Source organism: Capra hircus, chromosome 9, assembly GCF_001704415.2.
Source record: "Capra hircus breed San Clemente chromosome 9, ASM170441v1, whole genome shotgun sequence".
NCBI lineage: Eukaryota > Metazoa > Chordata > Mammalia > Artiodactyla > Bovidae > Capra > Capra hircus.
Window position 1 is genome coordinate 26,431,261 of NC_030816.1, and position 24,949 is coordinate 26,456,209.

Sequence of the window (24,949 nt, forward strand, 5' to 3'; positions counted from 1 at the left end):
ACTTGTGTTTTTTCGATTCCTACCCCAATGGCAGCAAGTTGCCCTCCTAGAAAATACCCTAGTTGGCTTCTAGTGAAAGGTGCAGACATGGGCAGGGCCTCCAGAGCTCCTGGAGTCGGAGGCAGCTCCCTGGACCTGTCTTCTGCCCCCAGCAACATACACTGTGCTAGTTCGTGCCATCAGTTTAACCAGAACCCTCGTTCAATATTAGGTCTTATTTCTTATAAAGGTGCAGTTTTAAAAGTAATGTTATTCATAAATAAGTGGTGGTTCATCATCTTTAAAGAGTTATTTTAACTTCAGGATTGCTTTTTTCCTAAGATAATTAAAATGTGTGTCTCCTGCACATAAATAACCTGTAGGAATTCTCACAAAGCAGAAATTACAGGAGATAAAATGAGAAATTGTCAGAAACATTAGTAATAATAATAAACAGCTCTCATACCAAGACAAATCAGTGATCAGAAATAAGTGTAATTAAATATCTAAACATTGTAAGGTAAACCTTTTGATTATATATCAAACTCTCTAACCTATTAGAGAATATATCTTTCAAGTTGTGGAAAATATTTATATGAAATGTTAAATAATTGACCATATTTTAGACTACAAAGAAAACCTTAATAAATTTCAGAAATATTACAAACGTTTTATCAATACAATTCTATAAAGCTAATAAACTCAGAAAACAAAATGATCCTTCTATTTGGAAATTTTAACACTTATTAAACAAACAGTACATACAAGATTCTAGACAGCCATGGCAGATCTCAGAGAAAAATTCATCACCTTAAACATTTAATTATAAACATAAAAAACAAAATTAAGCATCTGACTGAAAATTTTTCAAAAATCTAGAAAGTAAGCCAAAGGATAACAAAAAAGAATCAATAAATATTAAAGCAGGTTTTTGTTTGTTTTCTTAAGCATCTGCTAAAAAATAAGTTTCTAGGTTGCAGTGTTTAAAGTTTTAAACATAACCTGTTCAGGGTTTAAATCTCCAGTAAAGGATCTTGAAACCAAACATTAAGTTTAGCGAGACAAGTAATTCCATCCTGGTTTATTTATCAGACAAGCACAGAGTGCATAAATATTTATTAGTTTGTTCTGGCACCTGGATGTAGCTAAAGGACATGGAGCTGTAATACAGACATTCTATATTTAGGAGTAGCTTTAAGTCTCTTGGCAGAGATCTAATTGGTGAAAGTCTTCAGAATAGAAGAGCACATTTAGTCTCCAGCAAGCATACCGAAGCTTGGGGCTCTGAGCAGTTTACTTGTGGCAGTATCATACTACCGGGGAGAGTAACCAGGGTGCTGAGAAAAACGGGCCCTGCAATTGACTAAAAAATAGTGGGGTAGAGAATGAGTCCCCCCCCCCCCACCGCTGTGAGGCCTCTAAAACAGAAACTGTTAGAAACAGACCAGAGAATTAACTAGAGCAGATCTGATTTCTCTCTTGAAAGGTAATTAGTGTAACAGCAGCTAATTGCTATCCCTTTTTAAAATCACTTGGATAAACTGTTCACATTAAAAATCAGCCTGTATTTTCTTAACCCTCGGGGCCCTCACTAGTATCCTTTAAAGTTTTTTTCTTTAAAGTTTTTCATGTTTTACCACTTTTAAACTGTGTGTGTGACTTGAGACCTTATATATTAAAATCTGATCACTGGGTACGACCTAATGCTTTTCTTTAAAAACTGCCTTATGATTTAATATTTTCTTTTAGATCAGTTCTCATTATACGTCAGCATCATCTGGGAGCCCTAAGACGTACAGATTCTTAAGCTCTCACACCCAAAGATCCTGATTCCTTGGTCTGGGATCAGGCTCAGACCTTAGTCTGTTTTTAAGCTCATGTACAGCCAGGGTTGAAACTATTGCTCTATCTTGCTACTTTCAACATTTTTTTCCCCCATACTAGCATTTTCTCTTCTGAAATAAGAAAGTGGATAACTTTTTTGATTAGCATATAAAATGTTAGAGTAACTTGAAAAAACAGTGTACATAGCTAATTTAAGAGCCAGTCTTTGAATGGTAATTGGGTAGCCTATTTTGTGGATCTTAATACAATAGGATTCTACCATAAAGGAAAGTTGATTTCTGGGATTAAATGAATCCTTTAGGGAATTTCATGCTCTATGGTTTGTGAAATAATATTCTTTAGAAACATCTTAACTTAGGGTTGTCTATGCTTCAGAAAGATGAAAACTAATGAAACTTTTCTGTAATATGTGCCAGTAATTTGTGGTGGGTCACAAAGGATTTTAAAAGTCTGCTGTTTACACACAGAGACAGAAACCTTCCTATGGTTTGATGTACTCCTCTTGTTCTTTCAGATATGCAAGAACTGTACAGGCTGCTTTGATCGACATATCCCATGTGTTTCTCTGAACTGCCCAGTACTTTACAAACTCTCCCGAGTAAATAGAGAATTATCCAAGGCACCGTATCTCCGGCAATTACTAGACCAGTTTTAAATTGTCAATATCACAGAATTCCAGGTGCTATTTTTTCAGTGTTTACCACTAAACTGTTGTGCATGGTGCTTTTTCAACTTTCATCGAGTCAACTATGTTCATTGTCTGTCTTATTATCTGAAGACTATGAAGACTTTTATGATAACTGAATTAAAAATCGTATTTGTTGATCTCTGAATAGCTCACTTCTTACAATGTACAAATCCCTCATCCTTTCACCTTTTTAACATTGTTTTATAATGCAGGTGTTGAATTTGCTCCAGTATGTGTAACATCTTGTAAATCCATTTGAGTAGATCGTATTTACTTCCCTGTGGAAGGAGCACTGAAAACCTCTTTAAAAAAAGACATTCGTGTTTTCCTTGAACTGTCTGTATCAAGACGTGTTACTTAGAGATACTCATCCACTTTATAATTTTGACTGCGAAATATTTTGTAAATACACTTTTTTACTTTTCAAACAACTGAGTAAAATAATGTGCAATGAATTTTATACAAATGATTTTCAAGTTGTTTGGTATATTTCCTCTAGGTTTTGCTTGACTCAGAGTAGAGTTGTTATTTTGATCAAACTGTGCAAACAGTAGTACCATGTGTAGCATTTTGAAACATTATTTTCTAAAACCGCTGTCTTGCTTTAGCTATTAATGGGGCATTGTGAGGAACTGTGCAAAGACATTTTTGTTACAAACCTGTGGGCCTGTTGCAATACTTTAAAAATAAAAAATTTTATTCCATTTTTGCTTGTTTTGTATAGACATTTCTATTGCTTCTAAATATGCTTAAAATATTTTCTTTCCTTATGTACTGTACAGTTAATCTTATTTGCCATCATCTTGAACACAAAATGTGTATTTAGAATATTTGTATAACTGTATATAAAAAAAGAATTATGTGGTCAGTGCATTGTTTTCTAAACTGGAAATCATTTTGTTTTAAAAGTTAATAATGGAAACCATATTAAAATTGAATAAAATACGAAATACAGCAGTGTGGTTTTATCTTTCTATAAGTTGCACACTCTTCATCTGTTCTGTAAGCCTACATTAGTTACACCCTCCCTACCCCACCCCTTCTGAATTTTAATAAGGTAAATTTAACTCATCCTAATTGATGCTGTAATTCCCTTACCCAAACTTTCAGATTTTTTTTTTAATGGGAGCAAAAATAGTCTAGGAAATGTTTAGCTTTCATCCTTTCAGAGTTCTACAAATCTGCGTTTTACTACATCTCCTATGTTCATTTAGATATAATGTTTGTCTTCCCTCTGGACATTATATTAGTACTTAAAAAATTATTTTCAATAGAAAAAAGTTAATTTTAACATAGAAAGCTCATCTGGTTATGCACTGGAAATAGGTCTTCTATTTACATCATCTTTCTCATCAGAATAGCTAGACACAATATTCTCAACAGAATAATCATTCTTAACCTCTTCATAATTGGACACAGCCAAACTAACAAGTAGTTATTCAGTACCTAGTGCTCAAAACTAGTTTTCGGCACTTAGCGTATCTCTGGTTACCTTTTCTGCAGGGAACTGCCTCCCTTTTCACTCTGCCCTCGGAGTCTGTAGCCTGACTGCCTTTTAATGAGCTGCATTTGCTGTTTCAATAACTGTCACCAGTGAGTGTGTTGAAACATGATCCTGTTTTACCAAAAAACATTTGTAAGAAGCTTCCAGTATACTTTCATAATTATTTCTCCTCCCTTTTAGAACAGCTATTAATAAAGATTTCTCTTTCACCCAGATTGAAAAAAAAAAAAAAAAACTTTCATCTTCTGAGTTATGCTTAAGAAATAATCTCAACAATCCCTTAAGTTAAAACTCTTCTCTCATTCTGTTCTCCTCCCACCGATGTGTTTCCGTAGAGGTGAAGCAGTAGCAAAAGCTACTTCTAACGCTAAGTTCCCCTCTTTGCTCCCACAGAGAGAGGTCCCAGTCAACAGCGGAAATAGGCAGATGCTGACATGTAATGTTCAATTTTACATGAACTTCAGTTTCTAATAGTGTCTGTGCAGAAGGCCAAAATATTGGGGGGGAAACAGATTAAACTGTGAACAGAGGAGCAGTTACAAAGAGCTCTTGGAGGAGGTAGTTCGAGAGCTGGAGCAAGTTTGCAGACTGTTCAACCTTCCTGATTGTCACAGGACATGTCCTCGCTGGTCTCGGAAGAAGCACTTGCCCAGCCATCAAGAATGCTGCCCTCCCAGAGCCGTGCTTTATACCAGTCGAGTCTTGTTGATGGAGAATGTTGGTCTGTCCATCTGTTCCCCAGGCTTTTATTTTCTTAATAGCTGAAGCATGAGGATAATCTTTAAAGGCCTATCAAATAAGACTTCGGTTGATTACTCAACTTCAGAATGGCAATTCTTAAAACACTCACACATTTGATTTTATAAAGTAAAAATAAACCTGGTTATAAATGACATTATTAGGGCTCTGCCGTGAAAAGAGCGAAGAGGGGGAAGACCGTGGTTCACAAGTCACTATTTTCAGGCTGGAAGAGTGTTCTCAGACCTCCTCTTGGAGTTGCCTGCCAGCTGTGCTCTACTCATTATTACTCCTAAATAGCTGTCTCTCCATGATATGAGGAGGCTTGTTACACCTAACCATTTTTGGTTTCATAGATGAATGAGTCTTGATACCATTAATGCCCTGGAGTTTTGCTTAATAAGTAGCTATAGGAAACAGTCATGGGTTGTCTCTAGCACTTGGGATCTGAGGAGGAAGACGTAGCAGTAAACCTAGCACATGTGTCTCATTTCCTCACTCTCATAACTGTTTTGTCACTTTGCTTGGAGCAGCTTACAAAGAAAAATATCTTGCAGAAGAACTCAGATTTATAAATGAGGTTTCTGTACATATTTGGAGAGAAAATGTGACCGGGGAGACAAATGAAGCCATTTTAAAATCAAAATACGACCTTAGTGCCTGGAGTTTTTCACTGACTGACTTGGAGGGAAGGACAGGGACATTACAGGTAATAATGATACATTCAGTTCAGTTCAGTTCAGTTGCTCAGTCGTGTCCGACTCTTTGCAACCCCATGAATTGCAGCATGCCAGGCCTCCCTGTCCAACACCAACTCCTGGAGTTCACTCAGACTCACGTCGATCATGTTGTAGATGCCATCCAGCCATCTCATCTTCTGTCATCCCCTTCTCTTCCTGCCCCTAATCCCTCCCAGCATCAGAGTCTTTTTCAAGGAGTTAACTCTTTGCATGAGGTGGCCTAAGTACTGGAGTTTCAGCTTTAGCATCATTCCTTCCAAAGAAATCCCAGGGCTGATCTCCTTCAGAATGGACTGGTTGGATCTCCTTGCAGTCCAAGGGACTCTCAAGAGTCTTCTCCAACACCACAGTTCAAAAGCATCCATTCTTCAACGCTCAAGCCTTCTTCACAGTCCAACTCTCACATCCATAGATGACCACTGGAAAAACCATAGCCTTGACTAGATGGACCTTTGTTGGCAAAGTAATGTCTCTGCTTTTGAATATGCTATCTAGGTTGGTCATAACTTTTTTTCCAAGGAGTATGCGTCTTTTAATTTCATGGCTGCAGTCACCATCTGCAGTGATTTTGGATCCCAAAAAAATAAAGGCTGACACTGTTTCCACTGTTTCCCCATCTATTTCCCATGAAGTGATGGGACCAGATGCCATGATCTTCGTTTTCTGAATGTTGAGCTTTAAGCCAACTTTTTCACTCTCCTCTTTCACTTTCATCAAGAGGCTTTTTAGTTCCTCTTCACTTTCTGCCATAAGGATGGTGTCATCTGCATATCTGAGGTTATTGATATTTCTCCCGGCAATCTGGATTCCAGCCTGTGCTTCTTCTAGCCCAGCATTTCTCATGATGTACTCTGAATAGAAGTTAAATAAGCAGGGTGACAATATACAGCCTTGACGTACTCTTTTTCCTATTTGGAACCAGTCTGTTGTTCCATGTCCACTTCTAACTTGCTTCCTGACCTGCATATAGGTTTCTCATGAGGCAGGTCAGGTGGTCTGGTATTCCCATCTCTTTCAGAATTTTCCACAGTTTACTGTGATCCACACAGTCAAAGTCTTTGGCATAGTCAATAAAGCAGAAATAGATGTTTTTCTGGAACTCTTGCTTTTTTTAGGAGTAAGGAAATCCTGTGCCCTGGGGTTTCGCATGATTGTTAATGGTATACAGCCCTTTGGAAAAGAAACTGATTTGGCCACAGATATTAAGAAGTTTCAAAATATTCATTTTCTTTGAAAACTTAGAATACCACCACCTGCCATGACAGGCTTTATGAATGGGAATGTGGGTGAATGCAAAATACGTACACAAGTGTAAAGTATTAGTCATTCAATAAATACTCAGCATTTGAGTTACGCCCCACATTTTCTTCATCCAGAGAAACCAAAGTAATCCCCTGCCCTCGGGTATACCACAGTCTATTGGTAAAGACAGATAACTGACACTGGTTTCAAGAGGATGAAGATTTTCGCTGCCTCCATTGGATAAATCCAAAAATAAATGAGAATACCAGAGCTGATCACTGTTAGAGAACTCCAGGAAGGTTTAGCCACAGAAGACCCCAGGTGGGAACTGAATATTCAAAAGGAGCAGCTAGTCCAGTGGGCTAACATGAGCCCCAAGTCCTGGCTTCACCCACCAGCAGCAGGCACCAGCCCTGCCTGAGGTCTCCTGGACCCTAATTCGGCTGACCAGTGAGCCAGCACTAGCCCCAGGACCCCCAGAGTTCCACAGCCAGACACAGCATGACCAAGCCCTCGCAACAAGCAACCAGTAGCCTCAGCAGAAGTCAGGGCCTGCAACCAACTCAGCCAAGGGCCAATCAAGCTTACTAGACTGCCCGTACCAGTCAGCCTGCCACACAAGGACCACACAGCCAGCTCAGTGGGCATCCCTAGAGCATATAGCTCTGGTGATGAGAGGGGAGTGTGCTGCTGGGACACACAGAGCATCTATAATCACTTCTCCAAGGTCAGGAAATGTACCCAACCCACCAGATACATTAAAAACATTATGGAAAATGAGGTGACAGAGGAAAATATCCCAAAAGAAGAAACAAGATAAAGTCCAGAAGAAAAACTAAGTCAAGTGGATATAGGCAATTACCCAAGGGAGAATTCAGGGTAATGATCATAAAGATGATCAAAGAACTTGGGAGAAAAATGGATGCACAGTGCAAGAAGTTATTTACAACAGAGAGTCAACAATTATAAAGAACTACCTACCAGGGATGAAGAATGCAATAAAATGAAAAATCCTGATACAGAGGCATGAATCAGCTAGCTGGAAGACAGAGTAGTGGAAATCAGTGATGCTGAAGAAAAAAGAAATGAGAACAATTTAAGTAATTAAAATGACAAAAACTAAAGATAAAGAGAAAATATTAAAATTAGAAAGGGAACAACAAGGATTTAACATAAAGGAATTCCCATAAGGCTAACAGCTGACTTTTCAGCAGACCAGAAGGGAGTGGGGGCTTCCCTAGTGGCTCAGAGAGTAAAGAACCTGCCTGCAATGCAGGAGACCCAGGTTCAATCCCTGGGTTGGGAAGATCCCCTGGAGAATGGAATGGCAACCTACTCCAGTATTCTTGCCTGGAGAATTTCATAGACAGAGGAGCCTGGCGGGCTATATTCCATGGAATCGCAAACAGTCAGACACAACTGAGCAACTATCACTTTCACTTTCAGAAGAGAGTGGCACCATATATTTAAAGTAATGAAAGGGAAAAGTCTATCACCAAGAAGATTCTAGCCATCAAGGCTCTTGTTCAGATCTGATGGATAAATCAAAAGTTTTATAGACACACAAAAGCTAAAAGACTTCATCAGCACCACAACAGCATTACAAGAAATATTAAAGGAACTTCTCTAAGCAAATAAGAAAAGATGACAATTAAAAACATGGAACTTATGAAATGAAAAGGCTCATAAGTAAAGCAAATATACAGTAAAGGTAGTAAATCATCCACATACCTACTGGGAAGGCTAAAATACAAAAGTAAAACCACCTGTATCCACAATGAGCAGTTAAAAGATACACAAACTATTTCGATGTAGAATAGTTTCAAAAACAGTAACTGTGAGGGGTAGAGAGTACAAATGAAGGGTTTTTAAAATGCATTTGAAATTGAGAGAACAGCAATCGAAAACAATCACACACACACACACAGCCCTCCCTACTTCATGGTAACCACAAACCAAAAAATCTATAAAAGATACACAAAACAGAGAAAGGACTCAAAACATAACACTCAAGATAGTCATCATGCAACTCATAAGAAGAAATTTTTTAAAATCTGCAAAAACAACCCGCCAAAAATTAACAAAATGACAATAATTATATCAGTTCAGTTGCTCAGTCATGTCGGACTCTTGCCACCCCATGAATCGCAGCACGCCAGGCCTCCCTGTCCATCACCAACTCCCGGAGTTCACTCAGACTCATGTCCATCGAGCCCGTGACGCCATCCAGCCATCCCATCCTCGGTCTTCCCCTTCTCCTCCTGCCCCCGATCCCTCCCAGCATCAGAGTCTTTTCCAGTGAGTCAACTCTTCACATGAGGTGGCCAAAGTACTGGAGTTTCAGCTTTAGCATCATTCCGCACTTAGGCACAGGCGGCGGCGGCGGCGAGCTGGCGCACTTAGGCGCGGCGGAGAGGAGCTACCCCGCGTCCGAGGTCAGTGGCGGCCGGGAGGAGCTAACCCACGTCCGAGGTCAGGGGCGGTGACCCTGAGGAGCCACCCCGAGCCGGAGGCCAGCGGTGGCAGCTGGGAGGAGCCACCCATGCCCGAGGCCAGGACCGGCAACCAGGAGGAGCATCCCGAGGAGCGGTGGCTGCTCAGGCACAGGAGGGCCTAGAGGAGCTATCCCACGTTGAAGGTCAGGAACAGCGGCAGTAAGGAGATACCCCTCGTCCAAGGTAAGGAGCAGGCTGTGCCTTGCTGGAGCAGCCGTGAAGAGATACCCCACGCCCAAGGTAAGAGAAACCCAAGTAAGATGGTAGGTGTTGCAAGAGGGCATCAGAAGGCAGACACACTGAAACCATACTCACAGAAAACTAGTCAGTCTAATCACACTAGGACCACAGCCTTGTCTAACTCAATGAAACCCAGCCATGCCTGCGGGGCAACCCAAGACAGGCGGGTCATGGTGGAGAGGTCTGACAGAGCGTGGTCCACTGGAGAAGGGAATGGCAAGCCACTTCAGTACTCTTGCCTTGAGAACCCCATGAACAGTATGAAAAGGCAATAATTATATAGAAATAATCATCATAAATGTAAACTGATTAAATGCTCCAACCAAAAGACAGAGAATGGCTGAACGGATACAAAACAAGACCTGTATATGCTGCCTACAAAAGACACACTTAAGGTCTCAAAGACAGAGAAAGTGGGGGAATGGAAAAAGGCGTTCCATGTGAACTGAAAGCAAAAGAAAGCCCAAGTACCAATATTTATATCTGACAAAACAGACTTTAAAATGAAGACTTTTATAAGAGACCTAGAAAGATGTTACATGATGACCAATGGATCAGTCGAAGAAGATAAAACAACTGCAAATATATATGCATCCAACACAGAAGCACCTAAATAGATAAAGCAAATATTAATGGACATAAGAGAAGAAACCAGTAATGACACATAGTAGCAGGGGATTTTAATACCCCACTGACATCAATGAACAGATCATCCAGAACAAAAAAATTACTAAGAAAATGTTGGCCTAAAATGACATATCAAGTGCACTTAGCAGATACATACAGATAGATGATTCCATCCAAAAGTACCAGAATACACATTCCTTTCAAATGTACATGGAACACTCTCCAGGACAGAGCACATGCTAGGCCACAAAACAAACCTTACTAAATCAGAGAAAACGGAAATAGTATCAAGCATCTTTTGTGAAGACACTATGAGGCTGAAAAACAATTACAAGAAAAAACAAAACAAAACACACAAATACAAAGGGTGGAGTCTAAACAATATGCTACTAAATAAATAATAAATCACTGAGGAAATCAAACAGGAAATAGAAAAATACTTGGAGACCAATGAAAACAAAACCACAATGATCCAAAATACATGGGACACACACACCAAAAGCAGTTTAAAAGAGGAGTTTACAGCAATGCAAGCTTACCTCGGGAAACAAGAGAAAATCTCAAACAACCTAAACTATGACTGAAGGAACTAGAAAAAGTAGAATAGATAAAAGCCAACATTGACAGAAAGCATAAAGATCAGAGCAGAAATAAATGAAATAGAGACTAAAAAAATACAGTACAAAAAGAAATCAATGAAACTACAAACTGAAACAACCAACTGTATACCACAGGGAACTCTGTTCCGTATTCTGTAATAACCTAAATAGGAAAATAACCTGGAAAAGAATAGATACATGTATGTATATAACTGCAACACTTTGCTGTACACATGAAACCAACACAACATTGTTATCAACTATACCCTAATAAAAAATTTAAAAATTTTTTAAAGAAAAATAAGTCTAAAAAAATTAGGAAAAAAAAATCAGTGAACCTAAGAGCTGATTCTTTGAAAAGACAAAATTGATTAACCTTTACCCACACTCATCAAGAAAAAAAGAGAGTGCCCAAATCAATAAAATCAGAAATGAAAAAGTAATAGTTATAACTGACACCATAGAAAGACAAAGGCCCATAAGACATGATTACAAACAATTATATCCCAAGAAAATGGACGACTTAGACAAAGTGGACAAATTCCTAGAAACATAAAATCTCCCAACAGTGAACGAGGGAGAAATAGAAAACACTGAACAAAGTACCAGTGATGAAATTGAATCTGTAATTTAAAAAACCTCCCAAGAGAACTTTCCTGGTGGTTCAATTGTTAAGAATCCGCCTGCCAATGCAAAGGACACAGGTTCAATCCCCGGTCCAGGAAAACTCCACATGCTACAGAACAAGCAAACCCATGCACCACAGCTACTGACCCTGCGCTCTAGAGTCTGGAAGCTGTTAATACCGAGCCCACACACCACAACTACTGAAGCCAGAACAACTAACCCACCACAACTGCATGCCCCAGAGCCCATGCTCCACAGTGGGAAGCCACCACAATGAGAAGCCTGTGCACAAGAAGACCCAGAGCAGCCAAAAATAAAAAATGATTAAAATTTTTAAAAAACTCCCAACAAGTAAAAGGGCATTGCCAGATATGTTCACTGGTGAATTCTATCAAATATGTAGAGAACAACTAATACCTATTCTCATACTATTTCAAAAATTTCAGAGGAAAGAATGCTTTCTAACTCATTCAATGAGGCTAGGATCACCCTGACACCAGACAAAGATACCACACAAAAAGAAAGTAACAGGCTAATACCACTGATGACACAATTCAGTACCACAGTAATCCAAGTACGTGTGCCCCGACCAGTAATGCTGAAGAAGCTGAATGGTTCTATGAAGACCTACAAGACCTTCTAGAACTAACACCCAAAAGAGATGTCCTTTTCATTATAGAGGACTGGAATGCACAAGTAGGAAGTCAAGAAACACCTGGAGTAACAGGCAAATTTGGCCTTGGAGTACAGAATGAAGCAGGGCAAAGGTTAATAGAATTTTGCCAAGAGAACACACTGGTCATAGCAAACACCCTCTTCCAACAACACAAGAGAAGACTCTACACATGGGCATCACCAGATGGTCAATACAGAAATCATATTGATTACATTCTTTGCAGCCAAAGATGGAGAAGCTCTATACAGTCAGCAAAAACAAGACCGGGAGCTGACTGTGGCTCAGATCATGAACTCCTTCTTGCCAAATTCAGATTTAAATTGAAGAAAGTAGGGAAAGCCACTAGACCATTCAGGTATGACCTAAATCAAATCCCTTACAATTATACAGTGGAAGTGACAAATAGATTCAAGGGATTAGATTTGATAGAGTGCCTGAAGAACTATGGACAGAGGTTCCTGACGCTGTACAGGAAGCAGGGATCAAGACCATCCCCAAGAAAGAGAAATGCAAAGAGGCAAAATGCTTGTCTGAGGAGGCCTTACAATAGCTGTGAATAGAAGGGAAGCAAAAGGCAAAGGAGAAAAGGAAAGATATACCCATTTGAATGCAGAGTTCCAAAGAATAGCAAGGAGAGAGAAGAAAGCCTTGCTCAGTGATCAGTGCAAAGAAAGAGAGGAAAACAACAGAATGGGAAAGTCTAGAGATCTCAAGAAAATCAGAAATACCAAGGGAACATTTCTTGAAAAGATGGGCACAATAAAGGACAGAAATGGTATGGACCTAACAGAAGCAGAAGATATTCAGAAGAGGTAGCAAGAAGACACAGAAGAACTGTACAAATGAGATCTTCACAACCCAGATAATCATGATGGTGTGATCACTCACCTAGAGCCAGACATCCTGGAATGCGAAGTCAAGTGTGCCTTAGGAAGCATCACTACGAACAAAGCTAGTGGAGGTGATGGAATTCCAGTTGAGCTATTTCAAATCCTGAAAGATGATGCTGTGAAACTGCTGCACTCAATATGTCAGCAAATTTGGAAAACTCAGCAGTGGCCACAGGACTGGAAAAGGTCAGTTTTCATTCCAATCCCAAAGAAAGGCAATGCCAAAGAATGTTCAAACTACTGCACAATTGCACGCATCTCACATGCTAGTAAAGTAATGCTCAAAATTCTCCAAGCCAGGCTTCAACAGTACATGAACCATGAACTTCCAGATGTTCAAGCTGGTTTTAGAAAAGGCAGAGGAACCAGAGATCAAATTGCCAACATCCGTTGGATCATTGGAAAAGCAAGAGAGTTCCAGAAAAACATCTATTTCTGCTTTCTTGACTATGCCAAAGCCTTTGACTGTGTGTGGACCACAACAAACTCTGGAAAATTCTGAAAGAGATGAGAATATCAGACCACCTGACCTGCCTCTTGAGAAATCTGTATGCAGGTCAGGAAACAACAGAACTGGACATGGAATAACAGACTGGTTCCAAATAGGAAAAGGAGTATGTCAAGGCTGTATATTGTCACCCTGCTTATTTAACTTCTATGCAGAGTACATCATGAGAAATGCTCGGCTGGATGAAGCACAAGCTGGAATCAAGACTGCTGGTAGAAATATCAGTAACCTCAGATATGCAGATGACATCACCCTTATGGTGGAAAGCGAAGAAGAACTAAAGAGCCTCGTTGAAAGTGAAAGAGGAGAGCAAAAAGGTTGGCTTTAAACTCAACATTAAAAAAACAAAGATCATGGCATCTGGTCCCATCACTTCATGGCAAATAGATGGGGAAACAATGGAAACAGTGACAGACTTTATTTTGGGGGGGTGCAAATGGTGACTACAGCCATGAAATTAAAAGACGCTTGCTCCTTGGAAGAAAAGTTATGACCAACCTAGACAGCAGATTAAAAAGCAGAGACATTACTTTGCTGACAAAGGTCCATCTAGTCAAGGCTATGGTTTTTCCAGTAGTCATGTATGGATGTGAGAGTTGGACTATAAAGAAAGCTGAGCGCAAAAGAATGGATGCTTTTGAACTGTGGTGTTGGAGAAGACTCTTGAGAGTCCCTTGGACTGCAAGGAGATCCAACCAGTCCATCCTAAAGGAAATCAGTCCTGAATATGCATTGGAAGGACTGATGTTGAAGTTGAAACTCCAATACTTTGGGTACCTGATGTGAAGAGCTGACTCATTTGAAAAGATCCCTATGCTGGGAAAGATTGAAGGCAGGAAGAGAAGGGGACAACAGAGGATGAGATGGTTGGATGACATCACAAACTCAATGGACATAGGTTTAAGTAAGCTCCAGGAGTTGGTGATGGACAGGGAGGCCTGGTGTGCTATGGTTCATGGGGTCACAGAGTCAGACATGACTGAGCGACTGAACTGAACTGAACACTATTGATAGATATAGGTACAGAAATTCTCAACAAAATCATAGCAAATTGAATTTAACAGTCTATTAAGATGATTACACACAAATGGGGTTTATCAAGGATGCAAGGATTTTTCAACATCTGCAAATCCATCAGTGTGATACACAACATCAACAAATTGAAGATCATAAAAACCATATGATCATCTCAATACACACTTGAGTTGTATGTATGTACATACTTAAGATGTACTCAATACATACTTGTCAAAAGGAAAAGCTTTTGAAAATTCAACACCTATTTATGATTTTTAAAAAAACCTCCTTAAAGTGGGCATAGAGGAAACATACCTCAACATAATAAAGGCCGTATATGACAACCTGCAGCCAGCATCATACTCAATGGGGAAAAGCTAAAAGCATTTCCTCCAAGATCAGAAACATGACAAGGATATATCTACTCTCATCACTTTAATTCAACAGAATTTTGGAGAAGAAAAGGAAATAAAAAGAATCCAAAGTGGAAAGAAGTTAAACTGTCACTTTCTGCAGATGACATGATACTATTTATACATAAAGCTACTAGAGCTCATAATGAATTTGGTAAAGTTGCAGGATACAAAATTAATACCCCAAAATCCATTATATTTCTATATACTAAAACCAAAAGATCATAAAGAAAAATTAATGAAACCCCATTTACTATCATGGGAAAAAGAATAAAGTATCTAGGAATAAACCTACCTAAGGAGACAAAAGACCTGTACTCCGGAAACTGTAAAATGCTGATGAAAAAAATCAAAGACAGCACAAACAGATGGAAAGATATTCTATGTTCTTGGATTAGAAGAATCAATGGTGCCAAAATTACTATACTACCCAAGGCAATCTACAGATTCAATACAATCCCTATCAAGTCACCACAGAACTAAAACCAAAAAATTTTTAATTTCTATAAAGACACAAAAGACTCCACATAGCCAAAGCAACATTGAAAAAGAAAAAATGGAGCTGCAGAAATCAGGTCCAATGACTCCACTCATCAAAACTGTATGGTACTGGCACAGAAACAGAAATACAGATTAATGCGACAGGACAAAAAGCCCAGAAATAAACCCATGCACCTGTGGCCAAGTAATCTATGACAAGGAAGGCAAGACTATACAATGGAGAAAAGACAATCTCTTCAATAAACGGTGCTAGGAAAACTGGACAGCTATGTGTAAAAACTAATTCATGGATCACAGCCTCGTCATGGTGAAGGGGCTTCCATAACTCAATGAAGCTATGAGCCATGCTGTGCAAGGCCCCCTAAGATGAACAGGCCATAGTGAAGACTTCTTACAAAACATGGTCCACCAGAGGAGTAAATGGCAAACCACTCCAGTAGTCTTGCCATGAGAACTTCATGAACATTATGAAAAGGCAAAAGGATATGACACTGGAAGATGAGCCCCAAGGTCAGACTGGGTCCAATATGCTACTGGGGAAGAGTGGAGGACAATTACTAATCGCTCCAGAAAGAATGAAGCAGCTGGGCCAAAGCAGAAATGATGCTCAGTTGTGGATGTGTCTGGTGGTAAAAGTAAAGTCTGATGCTGTGAAGAACAATATTGCATAAGAAGCTGGAATATTAGGGGTCCATGAATCAAAGTGAGTTGGACATAGTCAAGCAGGAGATGGCAAGAGTGAACATCAACATCTTAGGAATCAGTGAACTAAAATGGACAGGAATGGGCGAATTTAATTCAGATGACCATAATAACTACTACTGTTGGCAAGAATCTGAGAAGAAATGGAGTAGCCCTCATAGTCAATAAAAGCCTAAAATGCAGCCCTTGGGTGCAGCCTCAAAAATGACAGTATCTTTGTTCATGTCTAAGGCAAACCATTCAACATCACAGTAATCCAAGTCTATACCCTAACCATTGATGATAAAGAAGCTGAAGTTGACTGGTTCTATAAAGATCACAACACCTTCTAGAACTAACACCAAAAAAGAATGTCCTTTTCATCATAGGGGATTAGAATGCAAAAGTAAGAAGCCAAGAGATACCTGGAATAACAGGCAAGTTTGGCCTTTGAGTACAAAATGAAGCAGGGCAAAGGCGAACAGAATTTTGTCAAGAGAACAGACTGGTCATAGCAAATACTCATTTCCAACAACCCAAGAGAGGACTCTTTACATATGGACATCACCAGATTTTTAATACCAAAATCAGATTGACTATATTCTTTACAGTCGAAGATGGAGAAGCTCTATACAGTCAGCAAAAGTAAGACCTGGAGCTGACTGGGGCTCAAATCATGAGCTCCTTATTGCAAAATTCAGGCTTAAATTGAAGAAAGTAAGGAAAATCACTAGACCACTCAGGTATGACCTAAATCAAACCCCTTATGATTATACAGTAGAGGTGACAAATAGCTTTAAGGGATCAGATCTGGTAGACAGTGTCTGAACTGTGGACAGAGGTTCATAACACTTTACAGGAGGCAGTGAAAAAGACCATCCCAAAGAAAAAGAAAAGCAAGAAGGCAAACTGGTTGTCTGAGGAGGCTTTACAAACAGCTGAGGAAAGAAGAGAAGTGAAAAGCAGGGGAGAAAGGAAAAGGCACACCCAACTGAATGTAGAGTTCCAGAGAACAGCAAGGAGAGATAAGAAGGCCTTCTTCAATGAACAACGTGAAGAAATAGAGGGAAACACTAGAACGGCAAAGAGGAGAGACCTCTTCAGGAAAACTGGAGATATCAAGTGAACGTTTCATGCAAGGATGGGCATGATAAAGGACAGAAACAGTAAGAAGCAGCAGAAGAGATTAAGAAGAGGTGGCAAGAATGCACAGAAGAACTATACAAAAAAGCCTTAATGACCGGGATAACCATGATGGTGTGGTCACCCACCTAGAGCCAGACATCCTGGTGTGTGAAGTTAGGTGGGCCTTAGGAAGCATTACTATTAACAAAGTTAGATAGAATTCCAATTGAGCTACTTAAAATATTAAAAGATGATGCTCTTAAAGTGCTGCACTCAGTATGCCAACAAATTTGGAAAACTCAGTAGTGGACACAGGACTGGAAAAGGACAGTTTTGATTCCAATCCCAAAGAAGGGCAATGGCAAAGAATGTTCAAACTTCGGCACAACTGCACTCATTTCATATGCTAACAGGTTATACTCAAAATCCTTCAAGCTAGGCTTCAGCAGTACATGACCCAAGAACTTCGAGACATACAAACTGAGTTTGGAAAATGCTGAGGAACCTGGGATCAAATTGCCAACATCCACTGGATTATAGAAAAAGGGAATTCCAGAAAAACATCTGCTTCATTGACTGCATTAAAGACTTTGATTCTGTGGATCACAAAAAGCTGTGAAAAATGCTTAAAGAGATGAGAATATCCAGACCACCTCACCTATCTCCTGAGAAATCTGTACATGGGTCAAGAAGTGACAGTTAGAACTAGACATGGAATAAATGACTGGTTCAAAACTAGGAAAGAAGTAACACAAGGTTGTATATTGTCATTCTGCTTATTTAACTTATATGCAGAATACATCATGTGAAATGCCAGGCTGGATGAATCACAAGCTGGAATCAAGATTACTGGGAGAAACATCAACAACTTCAGGTATGCCGATACTGCCATTCTAATGGCAGAAAGTGAAGAGGAACTAAAGAGCCTGTAGATGAAGGTAAAAGAGGAAATTGAAGAAGCTGGCTTGAAACTCAACATTCAAAAAACTAAGATCATGTCATTTGGTCCCATCACTTCATGGCAAACAGAAAGGGAAGAAGTGAAAGCAGCGACAGATTTTATTTTCTTGGGTGCCAAAATCACTGCAGATGGTGACTGCAGCCATGAAATTAAAAGACACTTGCTCCTTGGAAGGAAAGCTATGACAAACCTAGAGAGAATATTAAAAAGCAGAGATATCATTTTTCCAACAAAGGTCTTTGTCGTCAAAGTTGCACCAAAGAATTGATGCTTTCAAACTGTGCTGCTGGTGAAGACTCTTGAGAGTCCCTTGGACTACAAGGAGATCAAACCAGTCAATCCTAAAGGAAATCAACACTGAATATCTGTTGGAAGGACTGAGGCTGAAGCTCCAATACTTTGGCCACATGATGCAAAGAGCTGACTCATTGGAAACCACTGATACTGGAAAAGATTGAAGGCAAAGGGAGAGAGGTGGCAGAGGATGAGATGGTTAGATAGTATCGCCAACTCAATGGACATGAATCTGAGCAAACTCTGGGAGATACTGGAAGACAGAGGAGCCTGACATGTGCAGTCCATGGGGTCACAAAGAATCAGGCACGACTTAGCAACTGAACAACAACACAAAAAACAAAATTAGAACACTCTTTAACACCATCCACAAAAACAAACTCAAAATGGATTAGGGACCTAACTGTAAGGTCAGATATTATAAAACTCTGAGAGGAAAACACAGGCAGAACACTCTCTTGACATAAACTGCAGCAGTATCTCTTTTGATCTGTCTCACAGAATAATGGAGATAAAAACAAAAACAAATAAGACCTACTCAAACTCAAAAGCTTTTGGACAGCAAAGATAACCATAAACAAAATAAAAAGACAACCCACAGAATGGTAAGAAAATATCTGCAAACTATGCAACTGACAAGGGATTAGTATCCAGATTTTACAAACAGCTCATGTGGATTAAATTTACACACACACACACACACAATCTAAAAATAGGCAGAAGACCTAAACAGACATTTCTCTAAAGACATACAGACCGCCAAAAGGCACAGGAAAAGATGTTTAACATCACTAATTATTAGAGAAATGCAAATCACAGCTACATAACATATCACCTCACGCCAGTCAGAATGACCATCATCCAAAAATCTACAAACAATAAACGCTAGAGAGAGTGTGAAGAGAAGGGACCCCTTCTACACTGCTGGTAGGAATGTAAACTGGTACAGTCACTGTGGAGAACAGTATGAAGGTTCCTTAAAAAACTAAACATAGAGGTATCATATGTTCCTCCTAAAATCCAACTTTCGCACATATATCCAGCGAAAAACACGGCCCAAAAGAGTACATGCACCCCAGCATTCATTGCAGCACTGTTTACGATAGCCAAGACATGGACGCAACCTAAATGTCCACTGACGGGGATGAATGAAGATGTGGGACATACACACAATGGAATATTAATCGTTAAAAAGAATGAAATAATGCTCTTTGCAACAACACGGATGGACCTAGAGAGCATCATACTGAGAGGAGTCAGACAGAGAAGGAAAAGTATCATATGACATCCCTTGTATGTGGAATCTAAAGGAAAATGATACAAATGAGCTTACAACACAGAAAGAAACTCACAGACTTAGAGAACAACTTATGGTTGTGGGGTGGGAGCGGGGCAGGAGGGACAGGTAGGGAGCTTGAGATGGACATGTACACACTGCTATATATAAATTTATATTAAAAAAATAAAAATAAAATGGATAACCAACAAGGCCCCGCTGCATAGCACATGGAACTCTGCTCAATGTTATATGGCAGCCTAGATGGAAGGGGATTTGAGGGGAAATGGATACATGTATATGTATGGCGAGGTCCCTTCGCTGTTCATCTGAAATCATCACAACATTGTTAATCTACTATATTCCAACAGAAAATAAAAAGTTAAAAAAAAAAAAAAGGAAAAAGATGTGATACATACCTAAGTGGAACATCACTCAATTATGGAAAAGACTGAAATAATGCCACGTGCAACCAAATGGATGCACCGAGAGACTGTTGCACTGAGTGATGTTAGATAAAGACATACATCATATGATAGCACTTACATGCAGAATCTTAAAAAAAAAAAAAAAAAAAAAAAACCTGATACAAATCAGCTTATTTACAAAATGGAAACAGACACACAGACTTAAAGAATGAATTTACAGTTACCAGGGATGAAAAATGAGGGGGAGGAATAGTTAGGGAGTTTGGGATTGACATGTACACACTGCTATATTTAAAGTGGATATTCAACAAGGACCTACGATATAGCACAGGGAACTCTGCACAATATTACAATATTATGCAACAACACAAATGGGAAAAAAATTTTAAAGAAATAGACACATGTTTAACTGAATCACTTTTCTGTACATCTAAACTAATACATATACAGAAGAACTATTGTGTCTCTAAACACTAATAACCAAATATTAGAAAGTGAAATTAAGAAAGCAGTCCTCTTTACAATTTACAACTGGATCAAAATGAATAAATATAAATTTAACCAAGGAGGTAAAAACCCTGTACACTGAAAAGTGTAAGACACTAATAAAAGAAATTGAAAATATAAATAAAAAGATATTCATGCTCAAGGATTGAAAGAATTAATATTTATTTTTAGAATAAATATTTTTAAATGTCCATACTATACTCAAACAAATCTACAGATTCAATGCAGTCCAGATCAAAATTCCAGTGATATTTTTCACAAAAGTAAAACAATTTTAAAATTTGTATGGAAGCACAAAAATCCCAGGTAGCCAAAACTATCTTAAGAAAGAAGAAAAAAGCTGGAGGCATCATGCACCCTGGTTTCAAACTATATTACAGAGCTAGAGTAGTCAAAACAGTATGGCTGGGAGGGGGAAGATACACAGACCAATGAAACCTATACCTATAAAGCGCCCAGAAATAAATCCATACATGTACGGTCAAGTAACATACTACAGAGGAGCCAAGAGAGTACAATGAGGGAAGGATCGTCTCTTTAACAAACGGTGCTGGGAAAACTGGACAGCTACATATAAAAGAATGAAACTGGACCACTGTCTTATACTATACACAAAAATTAACTCAAATGGATTAAATTGAATGTAAAACCTTAAGCCATAAAAATTCTAGAAGAAAACAGGTCGTAAGTATCCTGACATCAGTCTTGGCTATGATTTTCTAGATTTAACACCAAAATCAAAGGCAGTAAAAACAATAATAAACAAATGGAACTATATCAAATTAAACAGTTTCTGCACAGCAAAGGAAACCATCAAAAAAATGGCAACCTAAAAAATGGAAGAAAATATTTGCAAATTTATTTATATAAACAAACAGCACAAAAAAGTTTTTTAAGCAATATGACCTGAAAATGGGCAGGGGATCTGAGGAGATATTTTTCCAGAGAAGACATACATATGGCCAACAGTTACTTAAAAAGTGGTTAGCAACATTAATCATCAGGGAAATGCCAATTAAAATCAAAGAGAGATCATCTCACATCTGTTAAAATGGCTATTATCAAAATTTTTTTAATTTTTACTTTATTTTACTTTATAATACTGTACTGGTTTTGCCATACATTGACATGAATCCACCACGGGTGTATACAAGCTCCCAATCCTGAATCCCCCTCCCACCTCCCACCCCATATCATGTCTCTGGATCATCCCCATGCACCAGCCCCAAGCATCCTGTATCCTGTATCGAACATAGACTGGCACTTCGTTTCTTACATGACAGTATACATGTTTCAATGCCATTCTCCCAAATCATCCCACCCTCTCCCTCTCCCTCAGAGTCCAAAAGTCTGTTCATTATCAAAATTTAAAAGGTATGAAATAACAAGTGTTAGCAAAGATGTAGAAAAAAAGAAAAACCCTTGTGTACTGTTGATGGAATTGTAATTTGGTCCAGCCACTATGGTAAACAGTATGGAGTTTCTTCAAATAGAACAGAACTATCAAACGACCCACCAATTCTCCTTCTAGATATCTATTCAAAGGAAATGAAATCACTTTCTTGAAATGTGCACGCCCATGTTCACTGCAGCATTGTTTACAATAGCCAAACATGGAAACAATCTAAGTGTCCACTGATGGATGAATAAAGGGGATAGGATATGTGTGGACATATGTGTGTGTGTGTATAGTAGAATGCTAATCATAAAAAAGAAACCCTGCCATTTGCACCTACATGAATGGACCTTAGAGTTATTATGCTAAGTAAGTCCAAGAAGACAAATACTGTATAATATCACTTACATATGGAAACTGAAAAGCTGAATTCATAGATACATAGAAAACATTGGTGATTGCAAGAGTTGGGGGATGGGGAGTAGACAAAATGGGTGAGGTAAAAACTTCCAGTTATAAAATAATTAAATCCTGGGGATATAAAGCAAAGCAGTGGTGACTGTAGTTAACTATAGTATACTGAGCACAATAAAGAAAGCAGTAAACAAGAAGACAATCCACAGAATGGAAGAATTTGCAAACAAAGCAACCAACAAGGGATTAACCCCCAAAATAAACAAATAGCTCATGCAGCTCGATGTAAAAAAAAAAAAATCTAAAAATGGGTAGAAGATCTAAATAAGACATTTATTCAGAGAAGACATACAGATGCCCAAAAAGCACATGAAAAGATGCTCAAAATCACTAATTATGAGAGAAATGCAAATCAAACCTACAATGAGGTATCACCTCACCCCAATCAGAATGTCCATCATCAAAAAGTCTACAAACAATAAATGCTGGAGAGGGTATGGAGAAAATGGAACCCTCCTACACTGTTGGTGGGAAGGTAAATTGGTACAACCATTATGGAGAACAGTAGAGATGTTCCTTATTAAAAACTGAAAATAGAACTACCATATGATCCAGCAATCCCACTCCAGGGCATACCTCTGGAGAAAACTCTAATTCAAAAAGATACAAATCACTCCCATGTTCGTTGCAGTGCTATTTACAATGGCCAAGACATGGAAGCAATCTAAATGTCCATCAACAGATAAATGGATAAGGAAAATGTGGTACTCTCGTCTGGAATGACTCTGGCCTGCCTCCAGGAAAAAAAAATAAAAAAGATGTGATACCTATATACAATGGAACATTATTTAGTCATTTAAAAAAAGAATGAAGTAATGCCACTACGTATAACATGGATGGATCTAGAGATTATCATACTAAGTGAAGTAAGTCAGACAAAGACAAGTGGAATCGGTTATATGTGGAATCTAAAAAAAATGACACAAATGAACTTATTTATAAAACAGAAATAGTATCATGAAGGTAGAAACAAACTTATGGTTAACCACGGTGGGGGGGAGGGATAAATTGGGAGACTGAGATTGACATATACACACTACTATTGTAAAATAGATAATAAGGACCTACTGTAATAGACAATGCTACTAAATACTCAGTAATGACTTGTATGGGAAAAAAATTTAAAAGAGAGTGGATATATGTATAATGATTCACTTTGCTGTATAGCAGACTAACACAACAGTGTAGATCAACTACACTCCCCAAAAAATTAAAAAGAAAACAAGTGTACTGAATACTTGAAAGAGGACATCATGAAAAACGCTGGGCTGGAAGAAGCACAAGCTGGAATCAAGACTGCCAGGAGAAATGTCAATATCCTCAGATATGCAGATGACACCACCCTTATGGCAGAAAGTGAAGAGGAACTAAAGAGCCTCTTGATGAAAGTGAAAGAGGAGAGTGAAAAAGTTGGCTTAAAGCTCAACATTCAGAAAACTAAGATCATGGCATCTGGTCCCATCACTTCATGGCAAATAGATGGGGAAACAGTGGAAACAGTGTCAGACTTTATTTTGGGGGGCTCCAAAATCACATCAGCCATGAAATTAAAAGACTCTTACTCCTTGGAAAGAAAGTTATGACCAACCTAGATAGCATATTAAAAAGCAGAGACATTACTTTGCCAACAAAGGTCCGTCTAGTCAACGCTATAGTTTTTCCAGTGGTCATGTATGGATGTGAGAGTTGGACTATAAAGAAAGCTGAGTGCCAAAGAATTGATGCTTTTGAACTGTGGTGTTGGAGAAGACTCTTGCAAGTCCCTTGGACTGCAAGGAGATCCAACCAGTCCATTCTGAAGGAGACCAGTCCTGGGTGTTCATTGGAAGGACTGATGCTGAGGCTGAAACTCCAGTACTTTGGCCACCTCATGCGAACAGTTGACTCACTGGAAGAGACTCTGATGCTGGGAGGGATTGGGGGCAGGAGAAGAAGGGGATGACCGAGGATGAGATGGCTGGATGGCATCATCGACTTGATGGACATGGGTTTGGGTAGACTCCAGGAGTTAGTGATGGACAGGGAGGCCTGGTGGGCTGAGATTCATGGGGTCGCAAAGAGTCAGACACAACTGAGAGACTGAACTGAACTGAAGAGAATAAATCTTAAAAGTTCTCATCACAAGAAAAAAATATGTAACTGTGTGGAGATAGATGTTAACTAAACCTACTGTGGTAATCGTTTCACAGTATATACACATAGCAAATCATTTTGTTGTACACCAAAAACTAATACAATGTTAAATGCCAGTGATGTCTCAATATCAACTAATCAGAATGCATTTATTTATGTTCATTTATAGGTATATATAAGATCCCCTGGAGAAGGGAACACCTACCAGCTACAGTATTCTGGCCTACAGAATTCCATGGACAGAGGAGCCTGGCGGGCTACAGTCCATGGGATGACAAAGAGTCGGACACGACTGAGTGACTTTCACACACACACACACACACACACACACACACACACACACAC

At 39.0% G+C, this 24,949-nt stretch overlaps 1 protein-coding gene across 4 annotated transcripts in view; it reads left to right on the plus strand.

Moving 5' to 3' along the window:
* Positions 1-3,469, plus strand: part of REV3L (REV3 like, DNA directed polymerase zeta catalytic subunit) — a 175,300-nt gene extending 171,831 nt beyond the window's left edge. For all 4 annotated transcript variants that reach the window (XM_018053062.1, XM_018053060.1, XM_018053061.1 and 1 more), the window contains one exon: positions 2,339-3,469. In XM_018053062.1, the coding sequence (XP_017908551.1) occupies positions 2,339-2,479 (141 nt within the window). In that variant the 3' untranslated portion in view covers positions 2,480-3,469. The remainder of the gene's footprint in view (positions 1-2,338) is intronic.